The sequence below is a fragment of the Oncorhynchus gorbuscha genome, linkage group LG09 (genome assembly GCF_021184085.1).
Source record: "Oncorhynchus gorbuscha isolate QuinsamMale2020 ecotype Even-year linkage group LG09, OgorEven_v1.0, whole genome shotgun sequence".
In the NCBI taxonomy this organism is placed as follows: domain Eukaryota; kingdom Metazoa; phylum Chordata; class Actinopteri; order Salmoniformes; family Salmonidae; genus Oncorhynchus; species Oncorhynchus gorbuscha.
The window spans coordinates 33,808,866-33,832,703 of NC_060181.1; the positions used below are offsets into that span (position 1 = coordinate 33,808,866).

The 23,838-nt window shown below is 43.0% G+C and overlaps 1 protein-coding gene across 2 annotated transcripts in view; it reads left to right on the forward strand.

Annotated features, from left to right (window-relative positions):
- LOC124043426 (transcriptional repressor p66-beta-like) overlaps positions 1-23,718 on the forward strand; it is a 44,232-nt gene extending 20,514 nt beyond the window's left edge. Inside the window, exons 2-11 of one of the 2 annotated variants that reach the window (XM_046362029.1) lie at positions 9,423-9,819; positions 10,123-10,252; positions 10,436-10,567; positions 11,195-11,323; positions 12,020-12,187; positions 12,483-12,864; positions 13,437-13,639; positions 14,024-14,134; positions 14,466-14,709; positions 18,884-23,718. In XM_046362029.1, the coding sequence (XP_046217985.1) occupies positions 9,431-9,819; positions 10,123-10,252; positions 10,436-10,567; positions 11,195-11,323; positions 12,020-12,187; positions 12,483-12,864; positions 13,437-13,639; positions 14,024-14,134; positions 14,466-14,709; positions 18,884-19,020 (2,025 nt within the window). In that variant the 5' untranslated portion in view covers positions 9,423-9,430 and the 3' untranslated portion in view covers positions 19,021-23,718. The remainder of the gene's footprint in view (positions 1-9,422; positions 9,820-10,122; positions 10,253-10,435; positions 10,568-11,194; positions 11,324-12,019; positions 12,188-12,482; positions 12,865-13,436; positions 13,640-14,023; positions 14,135-14,465; positions 14,710-18,883) is intronic. The other variant, XM_046362031.1, reaches the window with a different exon arrangement.
- Positions 23,719-23,838: the final 120 nt, after the last annotated feature.

The following is a 23,838-nucleotide window of genomic DNA, read 5'->3' on the forward strand; positions in this document are numbered from 1 at the left end:
CATTTTTCAGCAACGGAAATCTGTTAAGTGATATGACCTACACATGATGTCAGGTGTCATTATTCCAATAGCATTATTGCAATGTTCAGCTGGTTAGTAAATGTTCACCAGTTTGAGAAAGCTTCATCGGATGTCTTTCAGAAATCCATTAATCACAATGGAGAGCCAGTATTTCTACGTTCCTTGTTATCCCTCATACAGTTTTATATTTATCTGTGGCACAAGCACAACAACCTATGGCTACCCTGCTTTGGAACTAGGAATGTGAAACTGGAGATTGGTCAGCCATCAATGGCCATGGGCACTGAGCTCAAATTTGAAAGATTTCTGCCCTATAGCCTCAGAAACTGACTCAACGCTTCTCTTTTCACTTCACAGTAGTGCTGAGTGATTAGTGCTATTTCAAGTCAGTTCGGTTTCCATTTGATTATTAAAAGATAATCACGGTTTTCACTTTTGATTATTTGGGTGTGCATGTGCATGATTGTAGTGACGGCCCATTGCTGCTTATCACTTATTAACCATCATTTATTCACATGACTTTAATAAACTATTTCAGTTGTTGTGTTTGTTCGTTTTATTTGATGACTAATTTGATTCCAAGTCATCATCATTTCTATAGAGCTGCTGCCTATGCTGTCTGACAATCACTGTTTTGTTGTTCTTTTAAGTACAGTGCCTGCGTAAAGTATTCAGACCCCTTCACTTTTTCCCAATTTTGTTACGTTACAGCCTTTATTCTAAAGTTGATTAAATTGTTTTTCCTTTCCTCGAAAGTGAGCTCCGTTGCATCCTGTGTCCACTGACCATCCTTGAGATGTTTCTACAACTTGATTGGAGTCCACCTGTGGCAAATTCAATTGATTTGGAAAGGCACACACCTGTCTATATAAGGTCCCACAGTTTACAGCGCAAAATCAAGCCATGAGGTCGAAGAAATTGTCAGTAGAGCCCCGAGACAGAATTGTGTCGGCACAGATCTGGGGAAGGCTACCAAAAAAATACTGCAGCATTGGAAGATCTCCAAGAACACAGTGGTCTCTATCATTCTTAAATGGAAGAAGTTTGGAACCACCTAGACTCTTCCTAGTGCTGGCCGCCCGGCCAAACTGAGTAATCGGGGGAGAAGGGCCTTGGTCAGAAAGGCGACCAAGAACTCGATGGTCACTTTGGGTGAGCTCCAGAGGTCCTCTGGAGATGTGAGAACCTTCCAGAAGGACAACCATCTCTGCAGCACTCCACCAATCAGGCATTTAGGGTAGAGTGGCCAGATGGAAGCCACTCCTCAGTAAATGGCACATGACAGCCTGCTTGGAGTTTGCCAAAAGGCACCTAAAGGCTTCCCAGACCATGAGAAACAAGATTCTCTGGTCTGATGAAATCAAGATGGAACTCTTTGGCCTGAATACCAAGTGTCACATCTGAAGGAAACATGGCACCATCCCTATAGTGAAGCATGGTGGTGGCAGCATCATACTGTGATAGTGTTTTTCAGTGACATGAACTGGGAGACTAGTCGGGATTGAGGGAATGATGAACGGAGCAAAGTAAAGAGAGATCCTTGATGAAAACCTGCTCAGGACCTCAGACTGGGGCGAAGGTTCACCTTCCAACAGGACTACGACCATGAGCATGCAACAAAGACAACGCAGGAGTGGCTATGGGACAAGTCTCGGAATGTCCTTGAGTGGCCCAGCCAGAGCCCAGACTTGAACCTGATCTAACATCTCCGGAGACACCTGAAAATTGCTGTGCAGCACCACTCCCCATCCAACCTGACAGAGCTTGAGAGGATCTGCAAAAAAAGAATGGGATAAACTCTCCAAATACAAGCATGTGCCAAGCATGTAGTGTCATACCCAAGAAGACTCTAGGATGTAATCACTGTGAAAAGTGCTTCAACAAAGTACTGAGTAAAGGATCTGAATACTTATGTCAATGTGATATTTCCTGTTTGTTTTTTTAAATAAATGACCAAAAACCTGTTTTCTTTGTCATTATGGGGTAATGTGTGTAGATTGAAGAGAGAAAAAAACAATTCAATCAATTTGAGAATAATTTAACGAAATGTGGAAAAAGTCAAGGGGTCTGAATACTTTCATGAATGCTCTATACCAACTATCAATCACTTCGATCATGTGAAGCAACAGCTGCTCTCTATATCCCCTCACAATCACACATTCTTCTGTCTCTTCAGTAGCAGGCATAAAAGAAACACAGACCAGACAAATAGATGCACAATGGATTATGGTAATTGCAGTTAATTACCACGTTTTGTGCGCTAAACTATGTAGAATATTGGCCACATCTCCCTACTACATTGCACAGTTCAGTCTGGATCTAATGTATCAACAAAAAATAACATTGTGAGCATTGAAATCTCATAAAATAAACAAACAAAATGGAGTTCAAATAATTTAACCAATTTAGGTCAAGTTAATTTTATAAAAATAACCGAAATGTTGGTTAATCACTCAGCATTACTTCACAGACCATTACAAATAGGCACCTATACCTCAACCGCATGAACTTGGCCTTGGGAGAAATGCCATGAAACGCTGTAATACAACTTTGATTTGAAGTCTGGATTATGCAAGCGAGTTAATAAATTAGACTCCTCTGATTTCAGCATATGTACATAGTAGTGCCTCCAAACCACATAAAAGGCCAAGTGGGTATAGCAGGACTGGATCATGCGTTTCCAAAAAAAGATCCCCGAGCCCAGCAGCCACCCGCATCCCCAGACACTTGCAATGCTCACCCTGTCTGACCCTGTGACCCGGCTTTAACAACTCCCAACTGGGTCACAGCCCACAGCCTTGTGATTCCATACCACAAATTCCATACATTACTTAGAGGTGTAACCGGTCGTTACGGTCGTGAGGATAACTGTTATGATACTGATAATGACAAATATATGCATTTCACAAGGGTAAGTGTTCACTTGGGTTACGGCGACGGCGGCCATTTTGTATGCCCGTAACGCTCGCTTGGCATCCGATGCGGTGAAGAGGAAAATGATTAATTGAGCCAATTGAGCTGGTGGGTGATCAGACGAGCTGGATGGGTAGAGCCAGAGATTTTTGGGAGTTTGGCCAGGATCACAGGATGGAGATGAGGGGGCGGGGTGGTGATGGCAAACACCCTCCCTGCGCCTCTGTGATAAGCGCCCCCCCACCATCAGACAAAACTAATTGTTTCAAAAAATGAAATTTGAAAAAGAGGAAGATCTCATAGTCTTGTGTGAAGTTGAGTCAGAAGGAGGTGAAGAATTTCCCCTCAGTCTCTCTTTCTCTCTCTCTCTCACCCTGGGTAAAAGATGTGGTGCCACCAGCGTGTTTGGGATGGTGAGGTGCAGGAGTTTCATCAGCCAAATGAATTGTCATGATACAGATCATGCGTGAAATGAGCTGCAGATTCCACCGTGTGGTTGCAAATGGTCTTATTACTATTGTACCCCACCATCTGGCATTTGTCCTGTTTGGTCAACTCTCCAAACCAGTTATGCCAAGCAGCATTGGTAGACCGATTGTGCAGACATATTAACGTTAAGGTGTCTGGATGTGGTGGATTTTTCGCCCCCCCCCCAAAAAAAGAGGCGGACATTTTGGCGTGTGTGCATGCTCTGATCTGATCGACAGGCAGCAGTGGCGTGCGCATAAAGAAAATGGTGTGTGTCGGTGGGGGGATGGGCGATGGGGGGAATTAAGGGTTGGCATTATGTCAGGGTAGCGTGTCAGAGCGCTCATCTTTTTTTCTGCTCAATCTTCCTCTATCCGCCTACCCATACCCTACCTCTCTTACACACACACACACACACACACACACACGCTTTTTTTTAGATAAGGGTAGTGTAATGAAAATGCATTCCTAAAAATAGAAAAAAGCCAGTTGTGTGGGTCAGTACCTTCAGTACCTTCGAGGGGCCCCCAGAAAGTAAGTATGTGTGTTTATTTTTACAACTACGGGGAGAGGGGAAAAATGTGTACTTTTTTGGGGGGGTAGGGTGCAGGAGAAGGGAGGGGTCGCTTATGCACACTTCTTTGTGGTGTGGCACAGCTGTAGTAGAATGCCGAGGGGGAGGGTGGATGAGGGGGGTTACAAAAGAGTGCCTTATGTTGGCATGGCCTGTTAATTCCCTGTGTGCTGAATTTTTGGGGTAGGAGGCCCCTCTTGCCCCCCGTCTCCTCACTGTCAATGTGGTCCGACTATGCTACTTGTAACAACGTGTGTGTGTGTGTGTGTGTGTGTGTGTGTGTGTGTGTGTGTGTGTGTGTGTGTGTGTGTGTGTGTGTGTGTGTGTGTGTGTGTGTGTGTGTGTGTGTGTGTGTGTGTGTGTGTGTGTGTGTGTGTGTGTGTGTGTGTGTGTGTGTGTGTGTGTGTGTGTGTGCATTGCTGTGGAATCCCTCTGGATCAATGGCGACGTGAGGTGAGGAACTCTATACAGAGAGAAGGGTGGGGGTTAAAGGAAAAATTGTGATTTGGGGTAAAGGGGATGATGTTCTTTTCTCAAATTGTCTCTCCTCCCTCTCTCGCTCTCCCTCTCGTACAGTCTCTTTCTTTCTTTTCGATTCCCTTAGCTGCTGCTGCATTGGCTGGCAAAGTGCCCAAAGCTGTGAGTCTGGCATGGAGTGCGCGTGTGCAGGGGGAGCTGGGGGGGGCGTGGCAGAGGTTGAGCGCAGGGGTGTTCGTTTTAGGCGGAAGGATAAGGGGGAGAGGGTTGTTGGGGAGAAAGAGTCTGGTTTGTGTAGCAGCTGACTGAAACAGTCATTATATTATGTAAAGGCAGACGGGGGCACTGTGGGGGGGGGGGACTGACGTGCACCACAGTAGCCACTCTGATTGGCTCGGGTCAGTGCCATTGTTGGCCATGCACGTGCTTGTGCTTTATTTTTTCCCTTCTTCCTCTTTCTCTTATTAGAGGTGGGTGGCTTGGCATGGAGGTTGCAAGGGTGTTTATTTATTTTTTTACGCGAAATGGAGACTGTGATTCGCATCATGCCTTTGAGGCATCCAAAATGAAACGAGGTGAATGTGCACTTGCATTGCCCTGACATTCCCTGAGTCCCTATTATTGAGGAGGGGATAGTAGGTTATCATTAAAGATTCCACTTTCTTTTAAGGAACTGCTTCAGATCTGGAGATGATAATATTGAGATGGAACAGAATGACAGGCTGAATGGATTTAATGGTGCCAGACAGAAGGATAATATAATGCTATAGATGAGGGGGAATGATAAAACGACACCACAAGGAATAATCCGCTATCAGGGAAGTGATAAAGTGATTAAAAGGGGCCAATTAAATCTCTATTTGAATTCCAATTGAGGAGTCTCTCGTTACATGACATTTTTGTAGAGTTAGATGTTGTGCCCTTGGGATTAATTAGTGATGGTTCCTGTACAATGCTGCAAGTGAACTACTATTGCTGATGGCTCAGTCTTACAAAGGTCAGTTCAAAGCAGGTGTTTGCGTACTGTGACCCTTTGAGGGACAAATAAATCTAACGAGATTCAGTGTTGAAGTTGAGAACATTTTGGACTCTAACTTGTTGAAAAGAGTCTCTGCGCTCTTCTAACAATGCATATTTCAGTAATTTAATGTGCCAAGCTTTTTCGTCTTACAAAGACCATTGTCAGAGTATCGGATTGTCTCTAATAGTTTAAAACAGAATGGGACTGTTTTGAGAAGCCAGATAAACAGACTTTCCCTTGAGGCGCTTGTCCTCTACATTGCCCTTCACTTGGCGAGTGTGGTCTGAGAGTTGTGTGGTCTGAGAGTTGTGTGGTCTGAGAGTTGTGTGGTCTGAGAGTTGTGTGGTCTGAGAGTTGTGTGGTCTGAGAGTTGTGTGGTCTGAGAGTTGTGTGGTCTGAGAGTTGTGTGGTCTGAGAGTTGTGTGGTCTGTGAGTTGTGTGGTCAGGAGCTCAGATCCAGATCCTTTTTGTAACACAGTTCGAGGTCTGACTCCATGTTTGTAGGTAAATGTGATTTTGAAACAGCCCCATGCATAGATGAGACACTCATCTATGCTTTGGAAGGTTCTTTGTGATAAAGTTATTCTATTTTGGCAGTTGGGATCCATTTGTCTTTGAGACCATTTAACATCTGGACATTACTTTACTGGTGGTGGAGTCTTTCTTCGGTTTCAAGTTTTGTGAGACTCATTTGAACCAGGGTTGAATCCTCGGTGCTAAAGCAATAGGCAAAAAACGGAATACTTCACAAGAAAGTAGACGGTTGGAATGCATTGTGAGGACCAAGGATTCATTGGAACTTTGGTGGAAGTCTGCTCGCTGTTGACTTTCGGTCAGAGGTCCTTTGGTGTATCTGGAGACTGTGTTTTTCGTATTGTACCTCGTCAAACGCCTCCGTCTCTGTGAGGTCAGTCTCTGTGAGGTCAGATGCGAATCAGACCCCATCAGTCAACATGGCTGAACACAGAGCAGTTAGTCTAGCAGCCTCCGTGCCTGTCACCAAGGGGAATAAGGTCAGAGCGTCAGTGGTAACACTGTACCATCATAATGCTACTGTATAACTTATAGGCCCTGAAGCATTCCCCTGTGAAAAGGCATTATTTTTCATTTACATAACAGAACTGGAAGGGTAACAGTTACGACACACATGGACTCCTGTTGTGATGGGGAAGCGTCATATGACGGAACACCTGCATTGAGGTGGTATGTGTGACTACAGACGAGGCATCACCCATGGTGCTACTACTACAGCACTGTTTGACTGTTGGTGCAGTGCACTCATATATGCATCACTGAAGGCCTCCTCTGTTATTAAGAATGAGCTCGGCTCTCCGTGGGCATTGTCTGAATATGAATCTAGATAGTTTCTTAATTGGGATGGTTTTTCATCAGATGCTGTCTATCTGCAATGGAAATCCATACAGATATGCTGCCAGGGAAAACATATATTTTTTTGAGGTTGTAGAAAATCTGGGAAATACCTGAAGATTTCTAACTTAGCCAGCCATATACATCCATAGATTTAAATGTACTCCGCAGGGTGTCACCAACATCTTGTGCTTTGATCTGCAGGTGTTTAGTTTCTGCATGTCTTTTGCTCCTTTTTAACATCGTTGTATTTTGACTGCAATCTTGTGTTTTGTCTACTTGTAGACAGCGGAGAGGTTTTTGTAAGTTCATTTCTGAAATGTGTGCTTATTGTTATTTTTTTTTTACCTCAGAAAGTCCTCTCTATGCAGAGCAAGATTTCTAGGAACCAATGCAGAAGTCAGAGCACTCGCTGTGCAGTGCAACACCTGATAGTAATGCACTTAATCTCAGGCTTGCTGTCTATGCTGACAGGAATACAAATGTATTGGGCAGATAGGGAGTTGCCAGTAGACAAAAGCCGACGCACACTGTCTAGTGCGTCTGTCCTCGGGCCATCCATAGCCCACCCAAGCGAGCGTAACCTAGTGTGACTAGCACACACACACACACACATGATCATTTAGATCACTTGTACGTGACATGGTCAAACCCGAGCAGACTCTGTATGTATGCACACAATTTAACTCGGGGGCACTTGAACACGTATGACCTCATGCTCATATGTTCTCCACCCACATTGAACATCCACTATCTAGTATGATCTGGATTGAAACTGGCCTCTGATAAATGTTTCTTCCTATGTGGATATTATAGGACCTTTCTTTGGAATCTAGATTTTACGGCTGTCCTGTAACGGTACAGACCGAGGGCTCCTTTTGCGTGATTTTTAAAGATGAATGTGCAAAACGTAAAATCTGATATTGTTGCCTTATTCAGTGAAAGTGCAATTACTGTGTCTGTGTTTTGAGGCTTTTTGCACTTCCAGCTTGTATTCCTGACGCAGGCTTTTGATTGGACCAAATGCTCAGTCAGCCTACTTATAGCAATCACATGACAAAGTGAGAGGTCATTGCTTGCCACCCAACCAAAGTCTTCCTCACTGGTGTGATCCACATAGTAGGGAAAGGGGGATACCTTGTCAGTTGTACAACTGAATGCCTAGAACTGAAATATGTCTTCCGCATTTATCCCAACCCCTTTGAATCAGAGAGGTGCGGGGCGGCTGCCTTAATTCGACATCCACGTCTTCGGTGCCCGGGGAACAGCAGGTTAACTGCCTTGCTCAGGGGCAGAGCGACAGATTTATACCATGTCAGCTCGTGAATTCGATCCAGCAACCTTTCGGTTACTGGCCTAAACCCCACACAATGGAATTCATCAAGCATCCCCTAAAGCAAGGTTCCCTAACTAGCAGCCCGTGGGCTGAATTTGGCTCAAGGGTGATTTTATTTGGGCCCCCAAGTTTTCTGAGCAAAATCATTTGATTTGTTATTGTTGGACCTAAAAGACTCTTAAAAACACCAGCAAATCTGCTCCATGTGATTTTAGTTTTGGGAATCTGCCCCAAAGTATTAAAGAGATGTGATCGTATACAAATCTAAGCAAGGTTGGAAATTATGTTTTAGTCAAATATTCTATCTATCTCGTTGATGATCCCTGCCCTAAAGTCTTGAACAACAATGTAGGTTACTTTAAAATGCCAGATCAATGTTTAACACACTTTTGTTTTATTTGTGTGTTCCTTCTCATGTATTCATTTGGTGAATAGGAACTTGTTTTAATGTGACGACATGAATAACCGTCATCCACTTATTAACGTAATTGTCATTTAAGTCACAGGTCAATGCACCTGATGTCATATACCCCCATTCACTCAAGGTGAAAGAGTTCACTTGCAGACTCACAGATTCACCGAAGAGGATGAGAGCTTTCAGATATATGAAAAAAAAAGTTAAATCCCTCCTTTGAAAGAATCAAACATGTTGACTTTTAAGGGGTGAATATTAGTGCTATCAAGCGGTGAATATGACTGGTATCATCTTTTTTTATTTTTTTATTTTACCTTTATTTAACCAGGCAAGTCAGTTAAGAACATATTCTTATTTTCAATGACGGCCTGGGAACAGTGGGTTAGCTGCCTGTTCAGGGGCAGAACAACAGATTTGTACCTTGTCAGCTCGGGGGTTTGAACTCGCAACCTTCCGGTTACTAGTCCAACGCTCTAACCAGTAGGCTACGCTGCCGCCCCATCTAAATGTAATGCTTGTATAATTAGTTAATTCGATGCTGTCAGGGAGTTGCCTGATTGAGTAGTTAGTCAGTGGGCGGTCAGGAAACTAGCAATCCCACACTCTCAATTTTACACGCATGCACACACACGGAAAGAACAACTAAGCCTCTATTTTCACTATAAAATACATAGCTGCAGGGTGAGACTGTTCGTTTTGATGTGATATCTTCACATAGGCTCACTTTCAACCATGGTTCATAAGTATCTGTGAAATGCTTTAAAATATCTGGTTGAATTGATTTAAATTGCATTGAATTGAACATCATGTTCCTCCCTCCCTTCCTTAGTTTCCAGGATGGAGCGGATGTCTGAGGAGGCGCTGAGGCTGAACCTGCTCAAGCGGGGCCTGGAGACGTCCGAGGAGCGTGAAGAAGCCCTGGCCAAGCGCCTCAAGATGGAGGGCCATGAGGCTATGGAGCGCCTCAAGATGCTGGCCTTGCTCAAGCGCAAGGACCTGGCCACATTGGAAGGGGCGGCAGCGATGGCTGCCGGATCCCTGGACGGCAGCAAAGGGGGGCCGGGGGGGAGCCGCCACCACCACCACCACCACCAAAGTATGCTGGCAGGCGCGGCGGCGGCCTATGAGGAGAAGATGAACGGGAGGCTGGGGGGCCACGGAGGCCCCAGTAAGAATGGCAAGGAGAACATGGTGGACGAACCAGTGGACTTCAGCGCCAGAAGAGGGTAAGAATCATGATTAAAATGGACGCAGGACAGGTGATTCGTGGGTAATTGCAGATTGAAATTAGTTGTTCAGAAGATGTAGACTTTGGAAGTGTATTTAGTTGGCACGTAAGGCCGATTTATTTTTATTTATTTATTTTTTATTTTTTTATTTTTTATAAACCAAAGCACCGTATACATGTACAATGCATATTGTTGTAACCTGTTTAGTATTGTGTAGCTCTATGTAGTGCTAAACAGAGTACACCATTCATCCTCTGTTAGTCATCATTCGTCACTGATCCCGCTCTCTCCCACCTCCAGCGACGTGGACCGCGAGCGACACACTCCGTCCCCGGACGTGATCATCCTGTCGGACAACGAGGCTTCCAGTCCCAGGGGGACACCCCACCCCGGAGAGAGGCTGCACCAGGCCAACCTGGAGATCTTCAAGGTACGTTGTCACCACTTAGCCTGTGTGGTCTAGCGGTTAGAGCCACTGACCCCAGAGTCTGTGTGGGTTCAAATCTGACCCACCGTCCCACATACTCACACTCCTCCAACCTTTCCTGTCAGTCCTGTCAGCCCTTCACTGTCCTATGCATAAACAAGTGAGTGTGTACCATATGTGTTCTAGGGGAAGAATGTCGACGAGCGACAGCAGATGATCAAGGCTCTGAGGGAAGAGCTGCGTCTGGAGGAGGCCCGTCTGGTGCTACTCAAGAAGCTTCGGCAGAGCCAGATCCAGAAGGAGAACGTTGTGCAGAAGGTTAGTATCAGCAATGACACCAATTCCATATTTCATTTTCAATTCAGAAAGTAGATTGAAATATTGTTATAGAAAATGTCAAATGAGACCCAGCACCCTAGTATGTGACATTATACTGGTGTTTGAATTCCTTAGCCAACTACCTCACTTTACGTTGGATAATCAACAGGTAACAAAAATCAAAAAGGGTGTCAAACATTCTAATAGCTACTGAATCTCACAAAATACAGGCTAATGCCACTCTTGTTTGAATGTATAGCCACCTAAACAGCCTGATACTAGTACAACCTCTACTCACGGTGTAAATATGAACGGCCCCGCAGGTAGCAGTGTTACCTAAGGCCCCTATTTGAGGTAGTAGTGAAACTGTGCTGATACACAGACATCTCAATGTCAGAGCAGGAGTAAACATAGCATAGATCTGTTATAGGGTATCAGTGACGTTATTGTGTGTGGTTTGTGTCTCTGTTTGAAAGAGTGTGTGTGTGCCACATTCTTCTGCCAGACCTGACCTTAATATTTATATGTTGTATCATAACTTATAATATATTGCAGCAATTGATTTATCATCTTTATATTGTTCTCTATTGTTTTTAAATTCAAACTATTCTATTCCAACCAATCCAGGTACCGGTGGTCCAGAATAGCCCCTCTTCGGTGCAGCCGTCCCCCATCCACAGTTCACAGGGGATGGGAAAGCTGCCGGTGCGCCCTGGCATGCACACCCCAGAGCCCCAGAACCTCCGCACTGCACAGGTGTGTGTGTGCGTGTGTCTTTGTTTATTGCAGTGATTTTGGCAGTAGCCTGACTGGAACACAACCTACACCCCCGGTCTGAGTCAAACCTGCTATCCACAGCTCCAAAAGCATTATTGCTCCTTCAGTTGGAACGTCTTGTAATGCATTTACATACCAACGCTTTAGGATCAATACTGTATGCTAATTTCTGTGTGCATGCTTCGGCAAAACTATTTCACTACTCTTTGGATCATGTTTGTGTTTTGAAAAGCATATGGTTCCTGGTTAGGTTGATATCTTACATCTATATATGGAAGATGGAGCCATGATCCCTTGAATTGGACTGGGTTGGTCAGGTCAGCTGTTTATGTAAGCAGTTCACATTGACTGTCTGAACTGTGAAGATAAGGCCACGTAAGTATTTATTGCCCTCTAGTGACAACAAACGGTACAACATATACCCATTATGTTCGTGGCTGACTGGCTGCCTGTATTTCAATGGCACACTCAGTGTAGCAAATGTGGATTCCTGGTCAATTCATTTGTGGAATTAATTCAAGTGTATCCACATTTAATTTTTACCCTGTCATGGTTCTCCCCATTTTTATTAACCCTCTCTATCACTTTCTCACCTTTTTCTGTCCCTCTTCTTCCATCCCTGCTGGACATTCATTCTCACAATTTCCTCTAACCTTTCCTTTTCTCTCTCCACAGGGTCACACTGTCATCAGGTCGGGGGCCAACGCCTCCCTGCCCCCGATGATGATGTCACAGAGGGTCATCGCCCCCAACCCGTCCCATCTGCAGGGCCAGAGAATGCCCTCCAAGTCTGGCATGAGCCGCTCTAGCACGGGCAGCATGAGCAACATCAGCTACCAGCAGGTATGGTGCTCTCTACTTTTCAGCGAACTCCGGTTGCATTTCGACTCTACTCTTCACCCATGAGTATCCACTCAGTCACTCCACCTCCTGCATTTTAAAAGCATTGGATCAGTGCAAGCATGGCTGGAGGAAGTTTCCACCATATTCCTTCTACCACTACATTCATTGAGAATGTGTAAAAGTCATAAAGACCACCCAGAGAGGACCATTCTGTGTGAATAATAGCAATCACTTCAACTTGTCTCACGGTCTTTCCGTTGTGCCCCTTTTCCCTCGTGTGTTGAACGCACCACAGCCCACTAGCCAGCAGGTGACGGCGTCCCAGCGTTCGGGCTCCTCTGCAATCTACATGAACTTGGCCCACATGCAGGCGGCGGCTGGCGGCGTGGCCGGTGTGGGGATGGGCAGCGGCGGGATGGGTGCTGTTAGCCCTTCCACCATGTCGAGCGGCACAGGTGGCGGCGGCAGCTCCGGCATGAGTTCCCTGGCGGACCAGGCCAGCAGCCAGGCGGCAGCCAAGCTGGCCTTGCGCAAACAGCTGGAGAAGACCCTGCTGGAGATCCCGCCGCCCAAGCCACCAGCCCCACTCCTGCACTTCCTGCCGTCGGCGGCCAACAGCGAGTTCATCTACATGGTGGGCCTGGAGGAGGTGGTGCAGAGCGTCATCGACAGCCAGGGTGAGCCACTGCACAGGCACTGCTCCAAATCTCACCTCATCCCAAATAACTACTCATTATATGATCAAGATTATTGATTCTGCGCCTCAATGTGCTTAAAGTAACTGTCCAGTGAAAATCTAACTTTTAATGTTCTGTTAATTTATTCCCAAATAATGTTAACTCATCCTATACTCATATTTGTGGCAAAAGCATAAATTGGTGGGGGGACAAAAACACTTAAACTCAAACTTGTATCTCAAATAGACTGTTTAAAAAAATGATTTATTTTTCCTCCTGAGGATGAGCTGGTTAATCACCGGTCTACTCGCATGCATATTTGTAATGACCGGTATACGCCCACACCATTCTGTTTTTGGGTTGTCCACGCCATTCAAACACATAAAAGCTGTTTTTAACATACTTAATTCAATTTGGAAGGAAACTATTTTGCTCATTTTGTAATTAATTATAGGTAAAATTTCATAGAAATCTGGAAAACCTTGACAGTGACTTTTTAAACTAACCCCCTCAAACAAGTTCATTTAAGAACCAAAACCTGTAATAATTGCCTCTTTCCTGCCGTTCATCAGGTAAGCTGCGGGGGGCGCTGTCACGCATGGAGCCCTTCTTCTGCGCCCAGTGCAGGATCGACTTCACCCCACACTGGAAGCAGGAGAAAGGCGGGCGTATCCTCTGCGAGCAGTGCATGACGTCCAATCAGAAGAAGGCCCTGAAGGCGGAGCACACCAATAGGCTGAAGAACGCATTCGTCAAGGCCCTGCAGCAGGAGCAGGTCAGCTGTTTAATAAAGCATGGATTAAAGAGATACACAACAGGCTTTAAAGCAGGGTTAGGTCAAATATACTAGTACGCAGGAATGTTACAAACTACGTGTGTTTTAATGATAAGTACGTTTTGTGGCTGACCTCTTTTGACAGCTGTCAGAGGGTGTGACCTTATTATGGTCTAGTACCCTGAGCTGTCGGCGTGAACCAATTTACTTTTTCCACTTGACCACTGACATGCTCTGACTGTTGAAATCTTTCTACAGTAGTGTGTGCGGCTGTCCTTTTTGTACTTGAATTTCTTGTCTGTTTCTCTCCCTGTCCCAACCTTTTCTTCCCATCTGTTGTTCATTGTCTCAACCCTTATCTCTCGCTCTCCGCATGTTTAACAGGAGATTGAGCAAAGGCTCCAGCAGCAGGCGGCCCTCTCCCCCAGCACGGCTCCGACTGTTCCCAACGTCGGCAAGGCTGAGACCATGATCCGACATCACGCCCTGCGTCAGGTAACGGGCCTACACTAAGAAACCTTAGAGACAAACCTTTATTTGTTGGTTGTTGTCAGACCTCAAAAGACCAAATTTTATTTTATATTGAAATGAGTCCTTGGCCCACCCCAATCTGTTGCGTAGATCCAGCTATATGCTTCAATCAACCATTTATAGGCCCTATTTAAATCTGGGGTGTGTCTGTAGCTTGCAGCGTTTGTAGACTGTACTCTGGCACAATATCATATTATATTTTAAATCGTTATGTTACCAAAACCATTTTGGTTGGATCGACATATCTGGAGGTCACTGATTTCCTCCACCTCTCTCTCACCCTCTGCTCCCTCAGGCTCCCCAGCCTCAGGCCTCCATGCAGCGGGGTCTCTCCAGCTCGGCGAGGGGCGTCCTCTCCAACTTCGCCCAGGCCTCCCAGCTCTCCGTGGCCAGCGGCCTGCTGGGGATGACGGGGAAGCAGCGCTGTGGAGGAGGTGGTGGTGGCGGAACTAGTGGCGGCGGTGGCAGCAGTCGGATCCAGCATGATGGCCGCCGCCAGATCTACAACATCCCCGGTGGGTTTTTGAGAACCCCTTATGGTAACACTTCACTTAGGCCTAAAAGCCTGCAGATATAATGCCATTACATGTTAGAAGTCTGATCCCTTCTGTATATACAATACATTTGGAAAGTATTTAGACCCCTTGACTTTTTCCAAGTTTTGTTACATTACAGCCTTATTCTAAAATTCATTTTAAAAATGTGTCTGTCAATCTACACACAATACCCCATAATGACAGGTTTTTAGACATTTTTGCTCATTTACATTGAACAAATTTTTTTATCACATTTTAAATAAGTATTCAGACCCTTTACTCTGTACTTTGTTGAAGCATCTTTGGCATCGATTACAGCCTCCAGTCTTCTTGAATTTTAATGCTACAAGCTTGGCACACCTTTTTTGGAGAGTTTCACCTGTTCTTCTCTGCAGATCATCTTAAGCTCTGTCAGATTGGATGGGGAGCGTTGCTGCACAGCTATTTTCAGGTCTTTCCAGAGGAGATAGATCGGGTTCAAGTCCGGGTTCTGGCCGGATCACTCAAGGACATGCCGAGACTTGTCCTGAAGCCACTCCTGCATTGTCTTGGCTGTGCTTAGGGTCGTTGTCCTGTTGGAAGGTGAACCTTTGCCACGTCTGAGGTCCTGAACGCTCTGGAGCAGGTTTTCATCAAGGACATCTCTGTACTTTGCTCCGTTCATCATTCCCTCGATCCTGTCTAGTCTCCGAGTCCCTGTCGCTGAAAAACATCCCTCCAGCATGATGCTGCCACCACCATGCTTTACCTTAGGGGTGGTGCCAGGTTTCCTCCAGACGTGACGCTTGGCCTTCAGGCCAAAGAGTTCAATCTTGTTTTCACCAGACCAGAGAATCTTGTTTCTCATGGTCTGAGAGTCCTTTAGGTTCTCCAAGTGGGCTGTCATGTGTCTTTTACGGAAGAGTGGCTTCCGTTGTCCTTCTGCAAGGTTATCTCATCACCACAGAGGAACTCTGGAGCTTTGTCAGTGACCACTGGGTTCTTGGTCATCACACTGACCAAGGCCCTTCTACCCCGATTGCTCAGTTTGGCCGGGAGGCCAGCTCTAGGAACAGTCTTGGTGGTTCCAAACTTATTCCATTTAAGAATGATGTAGGCCACAGTCTTCTTGGGGACCTTCAATGCTGCAGAACTGTTTTGGTATTCTTCCTCAGATCTGCGCCTCGACACAATCCTGTCTCTGAGCTCTACGGACAATTCCTTCGACCTCATGGCTTGGTTTTTGCTCTGACATGCACTGTCAACTGTGGGACCTTATATAGACAGGTGTGTGCCTTTCTAAATCATGTCCAATGCATTGAATATACCACAGATGGACTCCAAGTTGTAGAAACATCTCAAGGATGATCAATGGAAACAGGATGCACCTGAGCTCAACTTCGAGTCTCCGAACAAATGGTCTGAATCTTGCTTTGTCATTATGGGGTATTGTGTGTAGATTAATGAGGAAATGTTTTTATTTAATCCGTCCATTTTAAAATAAGAATGTAATAATAAAATAAAACGTGGAGAAAGTCTGAATTCTTTCCGAATGGTCTGTATATAATTGGTCCCGTGTGGCTTGGTGCTTGCAAATGTCAGTGTTGTGGGTTTGATTCCCACGGGGGACCAGTATGAAAAAGTACAAAAATGTTTGCACTCAATTCTGTAAGTCTCTCTGGATAAGAGTGTCTGCTAAATTATTAAAATGTAATAAGCATGTGTTATAATGTGTTATTATAATAAGTTTACCTTTATTTAACCAGGTAGGCTAGTTGAGAACAAGTTCTCATTTGCAACTGCGACCTGGCCAAGATAAAGCATAGCAGTGTGAGCAGACAACAGAGTTACACATGGAGTAAACAATTAACAAGTCAATAACACAATAGGAAAAAAAAGTGGAGTCTATATACATTGTGTGCAAAAGGCATGAGGAGGTAGGGGAATAATTACAATTTTGCAGATTAACACTGGAGTGATAAATGATCAGATGGTCATGTACAGGTTGAGATATTGGTGTGCAAAAGAGCAGAAAAGTAAATAAATAAAAACAGTATGTTGATGAGGTAGGTAAAAATGAGTGGGCTATTTGCCGATAGACTATGTACAGCTGCAGCGATCGGTTAGCTGCACAGATAGCAGATGTTTGAAGTTGGTGAGGGAGATAAGTCTCCAACTTTAGCGATTTTTATTTATTTATTTATTATTATTATTATTTTATTTTTTTTGCAATTCGTTCCAGTCACAGGCAGCAGAGAACTAGAACGAAAGGCGGCCAAATGAGGTATTGGCTTTAGGGAGGATCAGTGAGACACCTGCTGGAGCGCGTGCTACGGATGGGTGTTGCCATCGTGACCAGTGAACTGAGATAAGGCGGAGCTTTACCTAGCATGGACATGTAAATGACCTGGAGCCAGTGGGTCTGGCGACGAATATGTAGCGAGGGCCAGCCGACTAGAGCATACAAGTCGCAGTGGTGGGTAGTATAAGGTGCTTTAGTGACAAAACGGATGGCACTGTGATAAACTGCATCCAGTTTGCTGAGTAGAGTGTTGGAAGCGATTTTGTAGATGACATCGCCGAAGTCGAGGATCTGTAGGATAGTCAGTTTTACTAGGGTAAGTTTGGCGGCGTGAGTAAAGAAGGCTTTGTTGCGGGTTAGAAAGCCGACTCTTGATTTGATTTTCGATTGGAGATGTTTGATATGAGTCTGGAAGGAGAGTTTACAGTCTAGCCAGACACCTAGGTACTTATAGATGTCCACATATTCAAGGTCGGAACCATCCAGGGTGGTGATGCTGGTCAGGCGTGTGGGTGCAGGCAGCGATCGGTTGAAAAGCATGCATTTGGTTTTACTAGCATTTAAGAGCAGTTGGAGGCCACGGAAGGAGTGTTGTATGGCATTGAAGCTCGTTTGGAGGTTAGATAGCACAGTGTCCAAGGACCGGGCCGGAAGTATATAGAATGGTGTCGTCTGCGTAGAGGTGGATCAGGGAATCGCCCGCAGCAAGAGCAACATCATTGATATATACAGAAAAAAAGAGTCGGCCCGAGGATTGAACCCTGTGGCACCCCCATAGAGACTACCAGAGAACCGGACAGCATCCCAAATGGCTTTTTAATTTGGTCACGATCATTATGAGATAATTATGATAATATGTGCTTATGACAAGTCTTAAAATGTATTATAAAAGCATTATAATGCATTTTACCTGAAGGTGATGTCCAAATGGTTAGCATTCAAAGTAAGAGTGAGACATGATGGGCTTTACACATTTTTGCAAAGATAGCCATACAGAGAGCATACATAAAAAAAATATTTTTGTAATAAAATTTGTCATACCTATGATTGTCTAACAAACATCTAATCTCAGGTCAGGTGGACAGCAGGATTGGGGTTAATTAAACAATTTACATTCTATATAATTAAATTCCCTCTCCCAGAAAATTAGATTTTATTCAATTTAAAATTCCAGGTCAGTCTTTGAATTCACAGGGAATTCAAACCCTCTCAATTCCAATGTTAGGTTATTCAAAAACAATAATTCCACAAATTCCAATTAAATTCCCTCAGGCTGATCATGTCACTGTTCTGACAGCCTAGCTATACTGGACATATAGAAATACAAGTTGAAATAATTTGTAAACAAATCCTGCAGTAACATTTTTTGTATTGAGTGCATTAACTGTGAAATGTATTTGTAATTTGTAATGTCATTCCAAATATTTGTTTTACAATTTCAATTGAATTAAAAAATGTGTACAGTCAAATTCCATCATTTGAAGATTGTTGAAATTGTAATTAAATTCAACGTAAATTAATTGAAGTTTTACATTGGCATTTCAAATTAAATTGGAATTTACCCCATCCCTGGTGGACAAAACAGACACAGTAGACTCTGGAACATTTGTTAATTACATTGGCGTTTCAAATTCAATTGGAAATTTACCCGATCCCTGGTGGACAACAGACACAGCAGACTCTGGAACATTTTGTTTAAAAAAATATATGTTTTATTATTAAATATGTTCCTCTTTCTTCCTCTCTCTTTTTTCCTCTGTGTTTTTTCCTGTCCTTTTTAACTTCCCTTTCCTTGTTCATTCTCTCAACCTCTTGTTGAACTCTCTCGGTTTCTTTCTCTCCTCTATTATTCTTGATCTATCTCTCTCTCTCTCTTGCTTTCTCCTTCTCTCCCAGGGTTGAACATTGCCTACCTGAACCAAGGAGGGGTCGGGGCCAACAAAGGCTCCAGCTTAGCGGACCGCCAGAGGGAGTACCTGTTGGACATGATCCCGCCACGCTCCATATCACAGTCCATCAATGGACAGAAATGAACCTCCCCCTTGTCCCCACCCTCCCAATCCCCACCCCAAAGGCCACCTTCAACACCCCCCCCCTCCCCCACCATGCCCTCACAAAAAAAACTTGACCACCTCCCCCACCCCATTGCATGCAGTGCCTGTCCGTGTGCCTACCTAAACTAACCCATGAGAAACGACACAATCAGCCTGAGAAACGACACAATCAGCCAGACAAAAGACAACCAAACTGTCAGTGCATCTTCTCGACTTTCTTACTATAGCAAAAATTAATGCGAAGACTCAAATAATTTGTACTACTATTATTACTGTTGTTACTATTATTATTATTATTATTATTGTTGTTACTGCTTCAGTTACTTATTAAGCTTTTCTATTGTTATTCTACGTAGAGCGCCTCACTTTCAATTCACACCCTTACTTTTATTTATTTTTGGGGGAGGTAGGGGGTACTGTTGCAGGGTTGCTTTAGGATATCTTTGTTTTTCTTTTCACTTATAATTTTATTTTAGTTCCTCCCCTGCTACACTCCATATGTGCGGTTCTTTAAGATTTTGAAAGCATCAAAAGAGATGGTCATACCGCTATGTAAGAGAGAGATCATGCGGAATGAACCGGATCCACCTGGACACTGGTCCAATGACTGACTGCCCTGCTTTGAGTGGACCAGCAAAGATAATGGATCATAACCAGGAAGCACTATTAATATTTTTGTTTGACACAGTATTAATGGGAGCAAGGACAGGATCCACGATGTGCGCACTAAGGTGTGGATAAATAGATAAACAAATCAATTAAATAAGCACAGGAAAGTACACCGGTGTTTGCGGAGAGAAAAAAATACATGCCGTGTCACCAGTTGAGGCCATGCCCTGCAGAGAGGAGGAGCGTGGCAGCCATTTTGGAGTCTGGCGTATCGTCCCATCTCGGTGCTCGGCACTGGCCTGAAAATGGGGTCATGAAAGCTGCACCCAACATCCCTCATTACCCCTCAATGCCTCAAGTCCAGAGACTTCAACCCTTTCTAAACCCAACTTCCTTGTGGTACCGTGAGGGAAATGGTGAGGACTCGAGCTGGCGGTGGCACGTTTTTAGTTTTCTTCTTCTTGTTGTTGTAGGGTTTCTTGATTGTCGTTTTTCATTTTTTTTGCGGCGTCTCTAGAAAAGGCTGCGTATCTCAGAGGTACTTGCCCCAGGAGACGATAATTATCAAAAATTGTGAACAGATTGAAACTATTCAAATATCTATATGGATTATGTATCGATGACAAGCTTGAGAGAAAGGAGACTGATATGGATTTATCTTTAAATGGGAGAGACGTGGATCAATCATCGTGTTCAGGCAATGCACACGAGATGCCTCATTCTCGAGGAGCACTTTTCTTATTATGAATAAAATAAAGAAATTTAAAAAACGTTTAAAAAGAGAATAAGAATGTTACAATTCACAGGTCCCCCAAGGTGCGGATGTCATCTGATTGTCTACAAGAGAGTCGGGAGAGACCATTGTCCAGAGTTTTCATGTGGACTTTATCAGATGACTTTCAATTGGTTAACCCTCTTGCTTTTTTTAATGATTTGAACAAGTTTGTTAACACTGGCAGTGACAAGTGATTTTGTCCATTTTTGCCCCCCATTGACCTTTGGGGCGTCGGTCATATGAGCATGGTCTCACACGCCTGTCAACACTTACCACTGCCACGTACATTTCACCAGCAGCACTTTCTGTGTTTGTTTGTTTTTCGGTTTGGTTTTGAAGTCCCGTAGACTCGCTAAGCCAAGTTTGCGACAGGTCATAAAATACATTTTTAAAGCAGTGTTCAGTCAATGTGCAGTATTTCTCAGAGGTAGACCAGCGGATCTTCAAATCATTTGGGGTTTGTCTGGCTGGCATAGGAACTAAGTATTTACATGTGCGTCCATGTAGAAGCTATAAGGGGTTTATGGCTAGTGTTGGGAAGATCAGACAGGACTTTTAGTTTGTGCTTAGGTTCAACGTCACAGGTTTCAGTCTTTATTTCAGGCTTTTAAAGGATTGTTGAATTATTTACTGCTGTAACTGCTATAAACCATATTTTCAATTTTACCTCTCACCTGTATCAGGAATTTAGGTCAACTGTTGAATGACATAGAAAATGTGCATCTGTAGGCCAATGGCTCAACAGCGTATTATGTCAGTATCTGGTCAAGTAGGTTGTAGAATCAGGGGTTAGGGCACATCACCATCCTGATGGCCATAGAAAGACTTAAGTAAAGCCAAAGGACCATGGAAAGATCCATGGCAACACTGCAATAATATTGGCACTTAAAAATATCTCACCTGTATTGTTCACTGGCCTCAAAGAGTTGTGGAATTTGGGGTTTGTCATCCTCTTACACACTGACAACCTGTAAGGTTTGGCTGAGAGATTATGGCATTACAAACACTGTTCGAGTGGAAGCTTTGAGGAGCTGAACCAATCAAGATGGATTCTTTGAAATGGAGTAATCAACTGATTAGATCAATCTCATGATAGGTAACACTCTATCATTAGGTGTGCACAGTTTAGCAGGCCTGACATGACAGGTTTACATTAAATTGGGTGCAAGCTCTGCACACTAGATACAGATTTTGTGTATCAAGTGAAGTGCACTCATGCAGTGGCCTATGAAATCTCAAGTCCCCTTTCCTAGTTCTCCTAAGTTATTTATACTGAACACACACCAAGTCATTTATGAAACTACCTTTTGGTTTGATTGGCAGGTGCAATATATAGATGTGAATGGAAGTTTACATTCAGAAGAGATTTGTTTTGTTGCTTATACAATTGTCAATCAATTCCCTCTTTTGTGGTTGGTTAGAATAGGATGTCATTACTTTTTTTTATATCGGGGTACATTTTCTTTCCCATCCCCTCATGTTTGATTCGGCTGTCTCATTTTTCTATGTCCTTTTGCTATGAAGCTGGACTTGTATATTGAAGCTCCTTTCTCTCTTGTTCTCTCTTGCAGACTAATAGACACATCCACACACCTTTTGTAATTTCAACCACAATCTTTTTTTGAAATGTCAACTGTTTTAGGGTTTTTAAATGTCCTTTTTCTGATGTCTCAATTAAGTATTTTTGTTTTTGTTTGTTATGTTTTACGTTTTCAAGAAGAAAAAAAAAATAATCAAACATTTTATTGACTGAAATAAAAATTACATGATATTTGCTATGTCAGAACTAATAATGACTTAATGTACATAAGCTTTTTTTTCTCACTTCGATAAAAAAATAAATGGTATATTGTGTAGAAAAGCAAACAAAAAGCCATGAATATAGTGAAAGTTGTCATTTTGTTTTGTGATCACTGTGTATTATTGTGTAACAAATGTGCAAAATGTATGGGATTATTCTTCTTTCTTTTAGACACATTTCATCCCTGAATGTACGTTGTTTTCTTTTACATATATATTTAAAAAAATGTTGTAGTGTTTGCCGGAAAAGTGATCATTGTTCTGATGGAGTTTGACTTCAAGCTCAAAGCCTGTGGAATGGATTATGTCAGGTTCACGTATGTTTGTTGTATGTATGTTCTATTAGAAACTCAACACTGTTCAGTGTATTTCTTACTTTGGATGAACCCATGCAGACTTCATTTGTGAGGACGTGGCATGATCAAACCACTGACAGACAGTATTACCCCGGAGGAGTCATCAAATCCACAGATCTCACTCCGAAACAGATCTCACTCCAGAACAGCTCTCTGTGTTATGTTGATTTCAATTTCTGTATTGAACTACAGGGCTAACCATGTCTGAAATGAAAGGTATAAAAATTACATTTCCTTTTCTTTCTTCCATATGAATATGAAAATATGCTCATGTTTTCCATTGGAAAATATAAATTGAATTAAAGTAAAATGTTTTTATTTGTTTTTACCTTTTTAAAATCTAATGTACTAGGAGCTGTTGGAGATAAATCTTGCCCTTATCACCTTTGTTCTGGTCAACATTTGTTTTGGGGGAATTATCATGTAGTTTCAAACTGACAATATTCAAACTGACTCCCATATAAGTGAGTTCAAGAATAGGGTTATGTCTAAGGCAGATAAAGCTGCCCATCAAGACAGTGTCATAGTTATGGGGTGTACTAATTGAGATGTTATTCTTATGGAGAATTGATCACATTTCCTGGCTAAACAAATGTATTATGTTATTTTATTGGTATCCTTTAATGTACTCTTGGCATATTAGTTATTGTTGGAAATACAGGGAACTTTTGAAGGGGGGTTGTATTCATTGCAAATAATTTTCTACATTTTCAAGTGAATATGCTGAAGTTTTTCTTTTATACATGTAAAATGAACTGCAATTCCTCAGTTTAAACATTGCATAATGTTGATGTTGTAAATTACATTTGTGAGAAAAAAAAGTCATGGAGTCATTATCAATCTGTATCAATTGAATGGACATCTGGGGAATGGGTGAAAAGAGAATTCATTTTTATCCTAGAAAATAAATCCCTTTTTGTTTTTTATTTCAAATATAAATCCTGACCTTTTGCACATACTTGATATTTAACTGTCTTCAAAGAAAAATTAAAATAAAAAATATTAATGCTGTTTGAATACTGCCAGTTGATTAATAACGATTATGCATTGACTGAAAAAATAAGCTAATTTTGGAGGAAATAACTTTGTAATATTTATCTCTTGCAAGCTATGTTTAATAAAGGATGGAACGATTTACTTCTGGATTTTATGACTTGTTTTCTACAAAAACATTGTTTTCCTGTGAAGTCTATAGGGGTAGATGTGTAAAGTAATAATTTGGCATTTACATGCCATTTAAGAGGCTAACCTTTTCAG